The sequence below is a fragment of the Pyrgilauda ruficollis genome, unplaced genomic scaffold, assembly GCF_017590135.1.
Source record: "Pyrgilauda ruficollis isolate IOZ18807 unplaced genomic scaffold, ASM1759013v1 scaffold11, whole genome shotgun sequence".
Lineage (NCBI taxonomy): Eukaryota > Metazoa > Chordata > Aves > Passeriformes > Passeridae > Pyrgilauda > Pyrgilauda ruficollis.
In genome coordinates, this window is record NW_024509210.1 from 12302594 (window position 1) to 12319190 (window position 16597).

The following is a 16597-nucleotide window of genomic DNA, read 5'->3' on the forward strand; positions in this document are numbered from 1 at the left end:
AACACCTTCACCTCCCAAAATTACAGTGTGAAACAGCTTTCCTTTCAAAGCTTTTTAAATTAAATTGTGAAATGGAAAAGTTCCTCTACTCTTAAGTCCTGAATTGTGAAGATTGGCCCCCTTGCAAAAAGCCAGATGGTTGGGATTGAGGGCTGTTTTTCTCTTTGAAAGGGAGGTCTCTTCTGATGTGAGTCTGAACACTTTTGGAGGGAAGACCCTCTTAACAGCTTGCTTTTTTTCTAATGTTTAATCTGAAAGCACTGTTGCATAATTTAGGTAGAAAATTAAGGCTTTTACAGAGGCAGGATAGACAATATCTGTTCAGTCTTTCCTTGCCTATTTTTTGCTAAAATTTCATTGTCAATCATTTGGTTCTTGCTACCCATTTAACAATTTTTTGTTGTTAGCATGTAATGAAAATATTTTTGCCATAAAACAGGTAAATGTTTTACATTCACATAGAATAGAACATAGAAGCCTATTAATCTGTTCATTTTCCTGTGATAGTATGTATAAGCCAGATTTAATCAATATTCTGCTTTGAATGACAAGTGAATTGGTAGGGATTTTTGGTCACATAAAAAGACACATATGCAGTAATATGCTTAAATTATTAAGTGTTAAGGTGCTTCACATGTAAGGAAGTTTGTTCAGGAACAAATAAATGATAACCAAAGCGTATAAGAATCTTGGTCAAGCTTGGAAAGCTACTGACAAGTAGATACCTAAATACACACATGTATATCTATCTCAGTGGATACTTGCACAAAGGATGACCAAAGTAGTGCAGAGTAGACTGTGTTCTAGTCTCTCCAAATCAACTTCCATCTATTTTGTATTTGAAATAATTAATCTGACCGAGCTGAACTGTATTTCTCAGTTAGTACCAGAAAAAGTTTACAGTCTAAAATCAGATTTAGGTTGCAGACCACTGATACAAGTAAAATACATAAGCTTTTTTTGTATGATACATTTGATAATCTGTTGTGGTTGCTGTGCAAAAACCACTATGCTCATGCTGTGCAGAATGAAAGCTTTGTCATGTTGGAACCAGCTCTACCAGCCCTAGGGACTTTTGTCTGATGATACTGGAAGAAGGTTTGTGCTGTTTGTGTGAGGGTGTCCTATAATATAATTATTACTTGTTAAAGCATTGCTGAATGAACACACTGCTTATTACTGCTGGACTTGAAGCTTCTCTTAAATTTATGGCTGGGGACAGATTCATTGCAGCTTTCTAAAAAAACCAAATATGCTGTTCAAAGTTGTTCTCTTTAAATCCTTTGAAAACATCCACATAGCCATTTTTATTGTGTAGGTCACAACTGCTTTGGATTGGAGTAAATAAATGCTTTTTCATTGCTTAGTCAGCTGCTGTATAACCCACTTCTTTACAAGGAGAGACTTCAGAATGAGATCCAAGATGATTTCTCCTTTCTATTGCCTTAGGTTACCATTACACTTAACTAGTAATTTAAGGAATTTAATAGATGTGTGCAGTCAGATTCTGCCAGGGCCCCTAAACTGTCACTGTATTGTGACTTAAACTGTGCACTTTCATGTTTTTCAGCATTAGGATGGAAACACATTAAAAGGGGACAGGGTGTAAAATGCTTGACATCACAGCCTCAGGCTTTGTCTTCTACAGTAAGTTCAGCAGTTTAGGTATTTCAGGAAATGTGTTGAGTGCTGGAGATTCATTTGGCTGAAACAGTTGACTCCCACAGAGGTGCATGCAAGAATCAAGTAGAGGGGAAGTGGTTTTGTCCAGGTCAAAAAGACTAAGGCTTAGGGTCTAATAGACAAGATATATCTTTTATTATACAATAAAGAATATTATGTGCTGTAAATTAAGGCATTGTAAGTGCAAAAAGCTTACTGAATCATCAAGAAGGCGTATTTGATTAGGCATCCTTTAAAATTATTCTTTTACAGGGATAGTTAGTATCTACTTAAAGCATGTTTCATGTCCTTCAGTTTGTTTCAAAAAAAAACAAACCAAAAAACCAGATAATCCTCTTCTATTGCCCAACAATTGCCAGCAGCAACTTCCGGTAATCACCACTTGTATCACTGGCTATCATTGTAGCCAATGTCTTCTGATACATCTGTGTGAACATCTGTTTAATTTGCACAAGGTCAATCTATGCAAAGACAAAAAAAGTAGAAAACTCAACCACAGCATATGATTTAAATCCTAGACAGTCACCCCGCACCTCCTCTCGTGTGAATTAGAGATCACATGCCAAGGATGAGATGTGCAGTGATTAACCCTGTGCAGTGGACAAGCCAGCTGGTCCCTCCAAGGATAGAGGAGCAGCTCCCAAAGCAGAGTGCAGCAGTAGTTCCATGCTTTGTTAAGATTGTGCTGTCCTAACTCTGAACAGGTGAACTTCTCACCTGGAGGTGCTCACTTGCTACCTAGATGAGCAACAACAGTTAAAAAGGGAAACAAGCAGTTACTGCAATCTAGGCAGAGTTAATTAAATTATTATGGGAAAGCTGGCTTTAAGTAACACATGCATCCAAATGTGAGCCCCATAAAAGCTTCATGCAGTACATGATTTTACACCTGTGAAAGGAAGACTAAGTGACAAGCTCGTTTGGGTAGATGGTTTTCTGCTGCATGTGACTGATACACAGGAGAGAATTTCTTACCTCACTGCGAGTGACTACAATTCTGATGAGGGTAGAGTCATCTGTGCCAGCTCCTTTCATAGAATGATAAAGTCTTTCTGCAAAAAAGGCTGGGCGATTTAAAGCACATTGCACTGCAACAAAGTATATTGTTAGGATTAGTTCCAGTAATGTATCCTGTACAGTGACACTTGGCAGGATCAACTTGGCAGGATTTTTGCTGTAGACAGCTAGAGGTTGGTCTTAGTGAAGATCCAGTTACTGTGAACAATGGGACTTGTTTATAGAGCTAAAGTTATTTTCAAGTTGATCAAATGAGTTATTCCTTCACACAAAAACTGACGGTTAGTAGCAACTAACCATAGTTAACTCCTCTGGAAGTGCTTTTCAAAACTCTCTGAAATCTTAATTCTCAATCAGGTAATTCAAAAAGAGTTCTCCTTGGATAGCTGGTATTGGGACACAAGGTTTTTTACTCATGTTCCATTGCTAGAATCTCACTAGGAAAAGTACAAATGTAGAAGGTTCTTAAGTAGTTCTGTAACTCTTGCAGTTACAGAATAGATCTTGTTTCAGGTAGATTGTTCACACTCAGAGACAAGCCATTATTCTTCTACCTGATTCTCAGACCTGAATTTTTCCCATTAAACTCTTGAATAGAATATACTCTGGGAAGATTTTGCTTATCCATTATGGCTACAGAATTGCTGTCATTTGGGTAAGCACTGATATGACTGATGTCTCCAGATTTACTTACTAAATATTACTGATTTTCACCATCAGTTAATTGTGCTGAATTGTGTTGAACTGCTTTATTATAACGAGTCAGTAGGAAAAAGTGAATTCAAAACAACATATTTTTTTTGCTAAGCTTGTCCTTAGCCAGAGCTAAGCTTTTTAGGGTAGATGGTGGTGGGGAAGGGGATGGGAAAGGATCTGTGCCTTCAGTAGGTTCATGCTGGCTCTGAGGTTATCTGTGTGGGTGGCTCAGCTGTCTCTGCTGAGGAGCTGCACACCCAGTCACGGCTCTGTGACACTGGTACCCCCTTTTGCAGAACTCTGAATTACAGAGCTACAAGCACCCATTACACTACAGTGACCCTTGCTTCTGAGCACTTGCCTGCCTTCCCAGAGAAGTGACAAGTAGTTTCCATGTGGCCTTTTCTTATTTTAAACTGACTTCTTCATGATGGCTGCTTATTTTCTTCACTTAAGTGCAAGATGAATCATTTGAATAGTTGAAGCTGCTTCTGTTCTAGCAGAGTCTCTGATTATGTGATCATTTGCCATATGGCCAGTGCTGAATTGGATTTTTCTTTGGTTACATTTAGATTTAATTCTTAAAGGATAAGGGGGGAGGGAAGAACATATAACTTACCAATAGTCTTCAAACCACGTTCCACATTTCCAGAAAATTCTCGATCAATGCTGCTTAATAAATCACGATTAGCAATCTACAAATAAATGAGATTAATATGTATATGATGACATGCAGTAGCAACTGGAAGCTTAATTTCAAATACATTGACTAAGCTTATTTGAAATCAGTGAAAACTCCTACCCTGGAGTATGCCTCAACTGTTGCTTTCAGCTGGGGAAAACTTCTGCTTGCCAGAACCATATTAAAGCAAGATTCATCAGTCCCAAGTTTTCCTTCACCAGCTTGGTACAGACGCTGAGCATCTTCTTGAGCTTTTTGATAATCCACAGTTTGATTCTCATCACGATTACCCTTAATGCAAAGACAAGAGATTTGAAATTAAATTTCACAGAGAAAGCTATGCTTTAACTGCTTGCAGTATACACAGACCCCAAGCATATATCTTCAAAGCTTGAAGCAGAAAGAGAAGTAGTTTGAAATACATTACATTGCTTTAAAACTTCTCTTTGATTTAATATTCTTTATAGGAAACAGATACAAAAGTGGCTCAGAACCCTATCTCTAGGACACGCTTTAAACTACAGATACACTGACTCATAACTTCACTCCTACAAACCATCTCATAGTTCTAATTAAGTACTGTACTTAATTCTCTATTTTGCTTAATAATGTAAGCTTTCTCTTGATTTGTTTGTTTCTAGGCTTCAAGTTGCAAAGACTCTTCCCAAATCAACTAATGAATTATCTTACTGAAATGCACACCTGAAATATCTCAGGTTTCCCTCCTGTTTTATTTAGAAGTTGCTTATTTCAAGTAAGAATGTCTTTAGAAACCACTTAACTGCACTTTTGTCAGTAGGGCTTATATGACATTTTATGTGCTTTGGTGGCTGTTTTGGCATTTTGCTGCCCAGTGCATGGATGGATACTGCTAAACATACTGGCTGAGTAGGCTGAATACATTCTCTCCAATACTGTTGTATCTATAGAGGTTAATATACTATTTAAATTATGTGGTTGTCAGTTATTGTAAACTACTGGATTTATCAAAATAAAAATTAGCAGCATGATCTTCTCCAGGTTTGCTTTCTTGTGGATTTTGACTTTTAACCAAATATCTAGAGCATAGCTGAACTCTCACAAAGGAAGAAGCCAATGAGATAGAGAAGTGTCCTAGAAATTCTAGCAGAAATAGGCAAATTGATCAGAGAAATGTGGGAAGTTGCATTAGTTACATATTTCTTCCTAAATATGAGTAATTGCAAGTTACTATTCTTCAACACAAAATGAGCCCTAGTAAATGATATGGGATAAAAAAGCTCCAGTGGTCATCTGAGTTCAACAGCAGCACCTCCCCACATTGGTGACATAAAGAGAAGGCAGGCTATGGAGTAACTTGAGGGGGAAGTTTTGCTCTGTGGCATGTTTTATCTTGTTTGTAGGGATTCTCACAGGCATTCTACATACCACAGAGATTATCCAATTAGCTTCACCCAGATTACTTTGTTAACATATGCAAAAAAATAAAAAGCAGCTTTCTCTAACAGCAGCATAGAGCACTGTTTTAGGGAACCACTGGGTTGCATCTGCACAGTATTTCCGTGTAAGTTCTGATATTAATTGAGGGTGCTGAATTAGGTCACAGAATTCATCATGGATTTGTAGATAAGAAGTATCTCTTGAGGAGGGACTGAAGTGTCATATCTTAGGGAATAAATTCATGACCATGGGCTAATTTCTTAAAAACTTGCCTCGTGCTGAGCACACACAGGCTATTTGTGGAGCCTAAACACATCAGACTGTACACTGTTATCTTGTTAAAAAAAAAAGCAATTAAAGCTCACTTGGCACATAGATATAAGTAATCGTTCAAAGTGGCCTGAAGTGTCTGATCTGATGTCTTGTTCAATGTCCCTTCCAAATTCTGATTTATAGCAGTTCACTATTTCGCGAATCTCCTGGTTTGTCCTTGTGCAAAGGATCTCAATCAGCACACTCTCCTGAGTGCCTGCTCCCTGTAGGCAGAGAAAACAAAGGCATAAATACAGAGCACTGTATGCAGTTTCCTTCAACTGTGAAATAGGGCAGTCATCTGGTATTTCAAAATTTAATACAATCTAGAGTGTAAGAACAGTATCCCTGCAGTGCGAAAGCACCAACTCTACTGTATACTTAAAATGGAATGAAGATTCCTCAAACTGGTGCCATTCTGCACCAGTTCAGAGAAATACCCCGAAACTGTACCTCCACATCAGTGACACTGGCCAAATTTAAATGGAAAATGGTTTAGCAAGGAAATTCTTTGGCAACCTTAATCTGGAAATTTACCAAAGGAAGGTAAAGCCTTATAATAATCATTGAAGTCAAAGGTACACATGTAAATTCTGTTGTGGTCAGTACACAAGTGTGTTCCCTATCCAAATATGGCTGCTTCCACAATGTAGAACTTTTTATAGAATCTTCCCTCTCCCCAGAACAAAAGTTAATTGTGATTTCTGTGTACAGAGGGATCTTACTGGCAAGAGCATCTCAATTCAGGGAAGGATTACATAGGAGAGGAGATGTAGGTGAGTCTTCTAGGTAATCTTATATTATGAATTTTTGAAAATGGTTGAGTGGCTATTTCCCATTAAAGGCAGATCTTCATTTAACCTCCACATTCTCTAGAAGGTGTGCATTCATACATGGGTTGAGTTACTCGTTTCCACTTGCTAGCTGCTGCAGCTCAAGTGAGACATTCCAGTAAACTGGATGTACCAGTTTACCTGAGTTAAAAGTTTAAACCATCTAGCTCACCTAATCTCTAAATGGTGTCTTTATATTTCAACAGAAACATCCATCATCTGACTTTAAGAAATTATTTTTTCATTGTCTTTTGGGGGGAAAAAGGGATAATCCAAAAATACCCTTCATTAACAAAGGTTTGTTCCTAATAAGGAAAGGCATATAGTTTAAACAGTGGTTATGGTTTTAACAGCATACTGGCCCTTTCTGGGTTCTAGCAAAAATTATGCCCAAGTTGTAGAGAACAAGGTTCTGTCCTGCAGCACTTCCTCCTCTACTGAATGGACATCTGCCCTGGCTAATTGGCTAATCCTACAAAAATTGTCTGGAACTGGGGGATGCAGCAGAAAGTAATTTTAAGCCCTGCAATCCCAGGACTTGTTTGACGCTAGTGGATTTTTCAACAATGCTGGGACCAGGTATTCTTAGATGAGCATTTTAAGGTAGTTTAAAACTTTCCTTTCCAGGAATACCATACCTTCATCGCATGACGTAAACTCCAGGCATCATAGTAGGTACTAGGCATGAAGAGGGCTAGAATCAATTCTTCCACATTACCACTTAACTCAGACTTCAGATCTTTAATTAAATCCTGTTCAGTTATAAACACAGAAAGGGCTTTGCAGAGTGTTAGGCATATATAGATTATATACTGAAGAAAGATCAAACTAGAACTTACTTGTATGATATATTTCTACCTTTCTACCTTTGTGCTGTTTTTCCTGTAAAACTTTGTTTTATTTCTTATTATCAACTTCCCTCAGCTCAACTCTTCTCCATTATCTCCTCACTAATGCCACAACTACAAAATTTCACTTTAGGTTGCAAAAATGACAGGGAAGAAATTAAATTGTCCTGGAATTTTATTTACTATCCAATCCTCAATCATTTCTCAGTTTGTTTCTTGGAAAAAAGAAGATTTCAGTGCTGGTTTGTGTGCAAAAAAACCCTCAGTGTCAGTAGTGTCAGACACTAATACAAGGGCAGTTTAAGCTTGATTATTTTCTGTCAAGCATTAGAGAAGCTTCTTGTATGGTCAGGGACAGAGACAGCCTACAGCCTTTCCCCACCCCTCCTTCTGCCAGGTATCAGGACAATCCTATATCAAATACCAGCTCTCTCCCAATACATAAGGAATATAACCAAAAGAAGTGCATTTAAGAAATGCTCAAATCATTCCCCAGGACTAAAATGCAACCAGGCAGTTAAGCAGCAGGTGAAAGTTTGGGTTTGTTTCCTGGTTCAAAGAACTAATGAACATACCTTGCCATACATAGTCTTGAAAGCTGCCTTGATTTTTTGCCTTTGATCATTGGAGCGGTTAGCAACAACATTTATGATGGCCTGCTCATCAGTTCCTTGGAAACAGAAGGGCAATGTCATGTAAGAATGCAATATAGTCCCTCCAAAACTGCATTTTATACTGTTGCATTTGGCCATAATTAAACAAGAAGAGGCTGTTACTTTAGTCCACCAAATTGTCTGTGTAACTTCATCTACTAAATAGCCCCGGCCATTTGGAAAGGTAACTTTTGAAAAGCTTGTTGGGGGGAAGTGTAGTTAAATAAACAATGAAGACAAGAACAAAATGGCATTAAGAAGTTAGATCAATAGGAACTAAAGCTTCTATTTCTTACTTACCAAAACCCTTCATAGCTTTGCGTAGGATTTCTGCATCCCTTCCAGCATCGAAGTTTGGAGCAGCTTGAATTGTACCCTGGGTACACTGAACCACTGCAGCAGGCTGAAAATAAGAGTCACAGGTAACTAGATATCTACAAAATAAAAATTCAAATTAAAATCACAACTCTGCAATCAGTACTTCAGAAGGAGTTCCCCATTAGTTCTCCATTTCTTCCTCTAACACAGAATCAGGACATTACTCTGAGGGTAGATGGAAACTCCTGATGCAGAACAAAATTGAAGCCTTTGGAAATCAGCTGTAAAAACATTAAAACTACAGAAGCCACATAAGATTCCTTATAGAAAAGAAAACAGCACATACCGGACCAGTCATTGGGGATGGTACTTGTCCACCAGGAAATCCTAGTGAAAATAAAGAACAAGGTAGGAGAAATTAATTAGGTCTTCTCTTATTATGGAAATGCCATCTAATCTGAATATAAAGTCAGACCTACCACTGCACACAACCTCTTTCCTAATGGTACCTACCACAATCAGTAACTGAATTTCCTCCCTTGGGGATTACAGGAAGAAGCAATCACAGATGCATTTTGGTACACACACTAGCAAGGCAATTCTAAAAATACTAAACTTACTGGTGCTGTGGGAACTGGAAGGATCTCTCCTTATGAAATTCTGCTATTTTTGACAGAAGCCAAGATAGCCCAAACAAATGAAGAATGTGTGTTCCAATGTGTGCTCTCTTTAAAAGCTTATATACATTTTAAAATGCCTAGCATGTAAACAATAAATACTCAGAATTCATTGCTGCAAAAAAGATTGAAGGAATGTCATTTTGTGATCAAAAGCACTGGTAATATAAAAGCTGAAACTATTTTTTTGTACTGGAATTTTATTTTTATTCATAATATGTATGCACATTCCTTATCATTTTAATAGCAACTTAATACCACAGTTAACAGAACAATCATAAAACAAAAAGGTTTTGCTGCTTTGAACTTCTTTAAAACACAACTGATACATTCCAGTTGATACATCATCTCTAAAGTAACTGAAAATCATCTCTAAGGTAAAAGAAAATCATCTCTAAAGTCTTTATATATCTCTGTATATGATTTTCTAAAAGAAAATCATCTCTATAGCAACTGACCACTCAAAGCAGTACAAACACTGCACTGCTTTTAAGCAAATGTGTGCATTCTCCTTTTCTCCAGTGTGTCAGGAATCATTGTGAACACACAGATTTGAAAAATGCAATTGACATTAACAGAACTGCTAGATACGCACTGAATGTGTACTCTGGGTTCCACAGTTCTCATCAGATACGTGCAGTTTGAAAAAGGGTGAGCACCTAAACCACTACATCATGACCATTATTCAGGGACAGCCATCCCCTTTGGATGTAGCACCTACAGAAATGGTTCTCATCAGCTCTTCAGTGGCCTGGTCAAGAAAGGTGGCAGGAGGTGCGCTGCATACAAACCTCAACAGCTACAAGTAACAAAGGTAAGGGCTTAATTTGTTACTACCTATCCTGGAGTCTCTTGGTTTAACCATGGATGCTTGAAGTTTCTTATATATGACATACCTGGAATTTGTGCTGGTCCACCTCCAGCATAGCTTTGGGCAGGAGGCTGCTGTGGATAGCCACCAAAGCCAGGCCCAGTGGGAGGCACAGCAAAGCCAGGGCCTGAAGGAGCCAGGGGGAAAAAAAAACACCAGGCTTTAGCACACTTAGTATTTTGTACTTGACTTCTTGGTACCACAGGAGCCAGGTTATTAAACAAAGCTACGTAAGAGACCGGTTCCTCCATGTCTGTGCAGTGACCCAGAACCACCAAGGCTCTGCCATCAGCATGCAGGTATTTACTGCTGGATGGCAACCTGGCTGCCTGCATGCTGCTGCCTGCACCCATCACTGAACAAAGCTGCTTTTCTTTACTATTTCTGACAAGCACAGGGAATGGTTACACTGGAAATCGCTCCTGACTGCTACTCTTAACAAAGGATCTTACCTCCAGGATAAGGTGGCATTCCTCCAGCCTGGGGAGCTCCAGGGAAGCCCCCTGAAGTGGGATAGCCCCCTGGGGCAGGATACCCTGCTGCCCCTGGAAACCCAGCATTCGGTGGTGCTGCAGGATAGGTACCTCCTCCTGATGGAGGGAATCCTCCAGGAACAGCAGGATAGGCATACTGACCAGCTGGTGGATAGACAGACTCCTGTCCTGTTGGCTGAAACACAAAAATGGGATGTCTGTACACCTGTTAACAGCACACTGGAGTAAAAACTCCCAAGCTGCCAAAATGTCCATGTGTATAATAACAATGTAAATGACACAATTAGCTGTAGGGCTTGAAGCAGCAGCAGCAGCAGAATTCCTGAAGCCTGGATGGGATCCTCCTGGTTGGGTGTTCTGATGCATCTCCTATGTTGACAGGGAATCAGAGAGTGCTGCAGGGCGGAAGTCACCTCTGGATGGCCTGTGATCCCATCCACCCTCAAAGCAGGGCCAGCTTTGGAGGTGGGTGAGCTCATGCAAGGCCTGATAGTCAAGTTTTCAGTATATACAAGGAATGCCAAATTCACAGCCTCTCTGGGCCCCTGTTAAAATGTTTGACCACTCTCCTAGAGAAAAATGTTTTCCTCAAACCAAGTTGCAATTGCAACCTGTTATTTGCTAGCTGCCCTTTCACTGTGTACCTCTGACAAGAGTTGGCTCCAATGTCTCTATTGCTCCTTCTCACCCAGCAGAAGACTGAACAGATCTGTGCTTAGCCAGAAATGTGCTTAGCTGCAAGCAGCCTTCCCTACACATGCTCCTCTTTGTCTATGTCTTTGTTGTACTGGGAGGCCACAACCAGAGTATTGCAGAGGTGCTCTTGCTAAAGCCTGTTGTGTCATTAGCCTTCCTCCCTGAGGACTGGCAGTGCTGAGCCCCACTCGACTTGTCAGCCACTGCAACTCCTGGGCCTTTACTGGAAAGCTGCTCTTTCTGTCCCACACAAGGAGGAGGTGAGCTCAGCTCAGCTTGCTCTCTTTGAAGCATTAGGACCTCAGCTCCCGTTAAAAGACTTTTAACAGCAATAGTAGCTTTGAAACTTCTGCCTCTCTTGCACAAATAGTATTTTCAAATGTTACAGGGTAAGAACTTTTCGGGGTTTTTTTCCCATTTCCTTTGGAATCCATGTTATAAAGCATGGACATTCAATGACTAAATCTGGATCACTGAGTCAGACTGAACACCTATTACAGGTTTTAAATAAAAAGAACTAGTCCAACAGCTATATATTTGTTTTGCTACATGGATGATTTATCAGCCATACCACAAAGGTTGCTATTAGCATCAAGATATATTAGGAATATTTACTTGAATGACCTAGATCTCTAAGGGAAAGCCCTGTAAGGTCAAAGTCATTATACATGATCTGAGAAATCAAGCATTCAAAATCAGCTTCATAATGAAGCATAATGGATGGACCCATTACTCACTTGCTGGGAATCATCTTTACTGACTAGCTTTAGAAACACATTACATATAGTACATATCATTTTTGACCCCAGAAAACAGAAATAAAGTGCACAGCAGAAAAGCCTAGCTTAAATGTTCTCAGGTTTGGCTGCCCCAAAATTTCTACCCCCAAATTCCTGTGCCCAGGCTATATAGTATTCTTCTCCCCAGAGGTACAGTCTAACACTTCTCTGCCTGACTCAACAAAAATATTTTATTGGAATTCAGATTCATAAATCCAAAATTAGGATCCTCAAAAGCCCTGCTCAGATTACTACCGGTGCTGCAGAAAAAAAACAATTTCACATATGCTTTTTGATTTGGTTATCACATTGGGCATCATTAATGAGACTAGAAAATCATTGATAACAAGTCTAAAAGATCTCTTAAATTAATTCATTGAAGCTGGCTATTTTTTAGATGCTAGCTAAGCAAAAAATATTTTCAGAAGTAGTTAAAAATAAACTACAGCTAAAATCCTGAGGGTTCAGCAGAACCTTAAGTGAAGAAAAGAAATCCTGGAGTTAATAGTCTTGTTTCTAACATGTTTGTCTTTTTGTTTGACTGACTTTAGTGTTTCAGAAGAAGTAAGGGTAGATTGTAAAGCAAAATCATCAGAGAATTTGTTGCATGTATTTATATGTATACATGTATATTTTGCATGTATTTATAGCTTTTCAGTATCTTAAAGGCATTCGGGCTGAGATCCGTGCCTAAGTCTGGTTCTGTACTACATAGAACACCAGTAAAATTCCCACAATTACAGCATGACAAGTGCCATGGTCAGTGCCATAAAAGCACAGACATGAATCCAGCTTTGAAAAATATTGCAGGCATATCAAAAAGACTGCAGTATCAGCCATACCCGATACAATTCAGCCTTCCATTAAGTTTCCTTAAAATTTTTAGTCCATTCAGTTGTGAGGTAAAGGTGGAACAGTCCTGTGGATAGGATAGTTAGGATACAGTGTCCTCTATCCTCAGAAAAACATTTACTTGGTGTTATATGAAGACTGGGCTACTTGAGTGAAGTGTTCCAAGCTCTTCCTAATGGCTGTGACCACTGAAGCTTGTTGAACATCTCTGTTCGTCTGCGATATGGCTATGTGAGTATTTCATACAGATTGGTTCAGAGATTACTTCTAACCCTACATGTAAAAGGGCCTCCTATTTACAGAAGAAACTTAAAAAAAATAAAAATTGTTGAGATGAGACAGCTGTACTTAAAAACCCAAACTCACAAAATAAAATAAAACTAGACCAAAGACCTTTCTGGAACAACGGGCATCACTAAAAAAACTAACCTTCCTTCTTGGAATTCTTGTGTGACAGCTGTAAAGTCATCCCCAGAGATATACAGAGGAAAACAAAGACCATAATCACTAGAGACAGGGTACATGAACTGACTACTACTATTTACTACTAGCTACTATTTACAGACACATGGGGTATTCACAGAATACAAATGCATTAGGAATGCAACACATTCAAGAGCCATACTTACAGGATAACCTGGGAAAGCAGGGTAGCCATCAGAAGGGGGGTAACCTGGGTATGACATTCTGGGGAAGAAAAAATAAAAAGGTATTTCCACTGTGAAGCACTATCTGTGAGTTTGTAGTAGGTATTTGCTTGCTAATTATCTGTTAAATCACTTGAATAATCTGCTGTTAACCTACGGAACTTTTTTTCTCTCCTACATCTGACTATAGCAATCAGAATTCAGAAGGGAAGCATCTTCAACTTATAATAATTACAGTAATTAACTATCATTCTTATTTAGAGTCACACAGACATTTAAGCATGGTAAGAGGCTCAGACTTTCAGAAAGCTCTGAAATACAGGATACATTTTGAGGTGCCAGCAGGAGGGAGCTTGAACCCTTTGCCAGGACAGAAATCATGCAGGTTTCTGGACTGCACCAAGCACCTGTATCCATCATCCTGCACTGCTCTGCTCACAGGGCTAGTGCCTGGGAGAAGAGCAGCACCCTAGCTATGCCATGTAAAATGGTAATTTGATAAGAACATGTATAATCCCTCAGCATTACTTCATTTGTGGAGCAAATTTCTATTTCCTGACAGTAACTGTTTATTTTAGTCACAATTTTAAGAGGGACTTGGGGAGTAGGGGTAGAGATCATCTCATCCTGCATGTTGCCAACCAGTTGGGCAGGGAGATTCGAGACCATTAGCCAGGTTATGAAACTTTTAATGACGGGGGGAAAAAATGGACTTTAAATTTGGCACAAGCATCCTCAAGTTGAACAGTGGCTCTGACATAATTACTTTCATAACCAAAACAACAACGGATTTTTTCCCGTCAGCTGTCGTTTTCCCCGCTGTCCCCGGATGGGCACGGGGCGGGTTGAGCCGGGGGCCGGCTGTGAGTCAGCGGCGGCACCGGCCCGCGGTGAAACATCAGCGGGCGCGCCGCGCTCCGTGCGCTGGGCGGGAGCTCAGCCGGTAAACACCGAGAAGTCTCCCAGGCTGCTCCGCCGGGACCGCCCGGCCCGGCCCCGCATCCCCGCCGGCACCGCGCCCGCCCCCGCTGCCTTTAAGGGCCCCGCCTGCCGCTGCCCGCTCCGCTCAGGGCAGTCACGCATCGCCCCAGGCTCCTCCCGCTCCCTCAGCCGCGGGCCGGCCCGGCGAACCCTCCGGCGAGGTGGAGCTGCGGGCGGAGGCAAGTATCCCGGTGTCCCGTACCTACTTCTCCCGAGGCCACCTGACCTCGTCCCCGCTCCGCAGCGCCAGGGCAGCCCCCACCGGGGGTGCGGCTCCCTGGGGCAGGCGGCACCTCCCTCGGCCAGACACCTGCCGAGCCCCGAAGCGCGGGCGGCCGCGGCTCCGGGAGCGCTGCCCGGGGCTCCATCCACACGCCGGGGCTGGGGCCGGGCCCCCCGAGCGATGTGTGAGCAGAGCCGGGGCTGCGGCCGAGCCCCCGGGAGGTGCGAGCGGAGCCGGCGGGGCGGGGGCGAGGGGCGCGCGAGTGGCGGGCGGGCGGCTCCTCCCTCCCCCCCAGCCGCCTCACCTGAGGGAACTTGCGGAGCCTCCGGCCTCTCTCCGCAGCCACACCGCAAAATGGAGCCTGTGCGGCCGGCGATGCCCGCCCCGCCCCCGGCACCGAGCCCGCCCCGCCCGGCCCACGGGCCGCGCTCCCCGCGGGCAGGGGCACCGCGCCCGGTGCCGGTAGTGACGGCCCTGCCAGCGCAGAACCCTTTGCTGTCCGTCTCGCTGAAGGGAAGCTGTGAGATGCCCGGTTATCTCTCGGGACGGACCAGAAGTAAGCTCACAGGCGCAAGTGCCACGAAGGCAGAGCCACTCGCCAGTGACAGGGGAAGCGTTCACACAGGAGGCGCCCGGAGATGCTGTCCCACGGGAGTCCTTTGCCACCCGGTAGGAAAGGGAGAGAAAAGTCCACACTGCAGTTTCCCTGTAGCACCACTGCAATGGAGTTCAGCCCTAATGCGTGTAGTTTTAAGTCAAGTCTGTAATCCAGTAACACATGCGTCTTTAGATCAAGATCATTGTTCAGTAGCTGCAGGGAGTCCATCAAGTCACCCAGGCCACCAGGACTGCGTGTAACAGGCAAAGAATATAAAAGACCTAAGTGCATGGAGCTGGAGGAGCCGCTCCTTTTGCTATAGTTACTGAAGACCAGGATCTAAGTCCCAAGAGGATGTAAAGGTAAGATTGACTGACTACTACATACATTTTTCTAGAAAGAAATCTTAATTATAGTTATTTGAATGTAATTATGGGGAGTGCACTTACTGTTTTGTTTCTGTCTGTTGTAATGTTTATTCATATTATACTTTGAATAGACATTACACAGATGTAGTCCTTTCTTTACCTGGTGGTCAATTATTCATAAGACATTCTGACTAACAAGATACAAATTATGAAGGATTCACCTATAATATTATGCACCAGTTACTTGAGGTTATTCAAAATATCCCCTTTTTTGTTTATGACAAACATGTTAGCAGTTTAGAGACCATTCCAATGTAAACAGCTTTGGTTCTTTCCTGTAACCTGGTGCAGCACTTCAGCTCGAGATGAAATAACAACCACTGTTCTCTTTGTCCATAAAACAGTGTGAAGTGCAGACAGCAGAAAATAGGTGGGTAATAATTTACCATGCTTACTTGCTTCAAATGAAGAGCACATAAAGCCACATGAATCTAATACATTACCTATCCAGGAAAATCGGGCTTGTTCTCTCTTGTTTACTCAGAACACATCAGGAGTGGCTTTAAGAATTTAATCCTCACAGCATTCTTCAGCTGACACCCCGAGTGCATGTCTACTTTATTTCACCTGTTAAGCACATTTCTTTCAGGACAGATATATATTTTAATCCTTGTTTCCATGGGAACCAAGTAAATTTATAAAATACGCTGTTCTTTATCTTTTTCATTTAGTGGACTGTTTTGACTTAAGCTACTCAAGAAAAGACAAATTTGTTTTAAAACAAATTCCTTTCTTTTTGTGTAAAAGGAAGATGAGAATATTTTTAACAAAATTACACGTGTCTGAAGAATCTCTTAAATGCACTGAATGTTTATGTGTCAACAAGAATATTTGGATTTACTTTTTTAAAGCATGCAATGGAACAATTGTGGTCATCTAATTTCACTCTG

At 41.3% G+C, this 16597-nt stretch overlaps 2 protein-coding genes and 1 long non-coding RNA gene across 4 annotated transcripts in view; 2 read left to right on the forward strand and 1 right to left on the reverse strand.

Moving 5' to 3' along the window:
- PPP3CB (protein phosphatase 3 catalytic subunit beta) overlaps positions 1-5088 on the forward strand; it is a 46962-nt gene extending 41874 nt beyond the window's left edge. For both annotated transcript variants that reach the window (XR_005955625.1, XR_005955628.1), the window contains one exon: positions 4720-5088. The gene's annotated coding sequence lies outside the window, so the exon portion shown is untranslated. The remainder of the gene's footprint in view (positions 1-4719) is intronic.
- ANXA7 (annexin A7) lies at positions 1789-15083 on the reverse strand. Its single transcript, XM_041473569.1, has 13 exons — positions 14986-15083; positions 13460-13517; positions 10462-10678; positions 10035-10136; positions 8808-8848; positions 8444-8546; positions 8066-8160; positions 7281-7394; positions 5863-6033; positions 4199-4369; positions 4016-4091; positions 2659-2771; positions 1789-2144 (listed from the first exon to the last, which is right to left on the reverse strand). Exons 2-13 carry the CDS (start codon positions 13514-13516, stop codon positions 2022-2024), a joined length of 1383 nt encoding a protein of 460 aa, XP_041329503.1. The 5' UTR covers position 13517; positions 14986-15083; the 3' UTR covers positions 1789-2021.
- LOC121356792 lies at positions 8459-9893 on the forward strand. Its single transcript, XR_005955629.1, has 3 exons — positions 8459-8565; positions 8647-8869; positions 9759-9893. It is a non-coding gene; the product is annotated as an uncharacterized LOC121356792 (long non-coding RNA).
- Positions 15084-16597: the final 1514 nt, after the last annotated feature.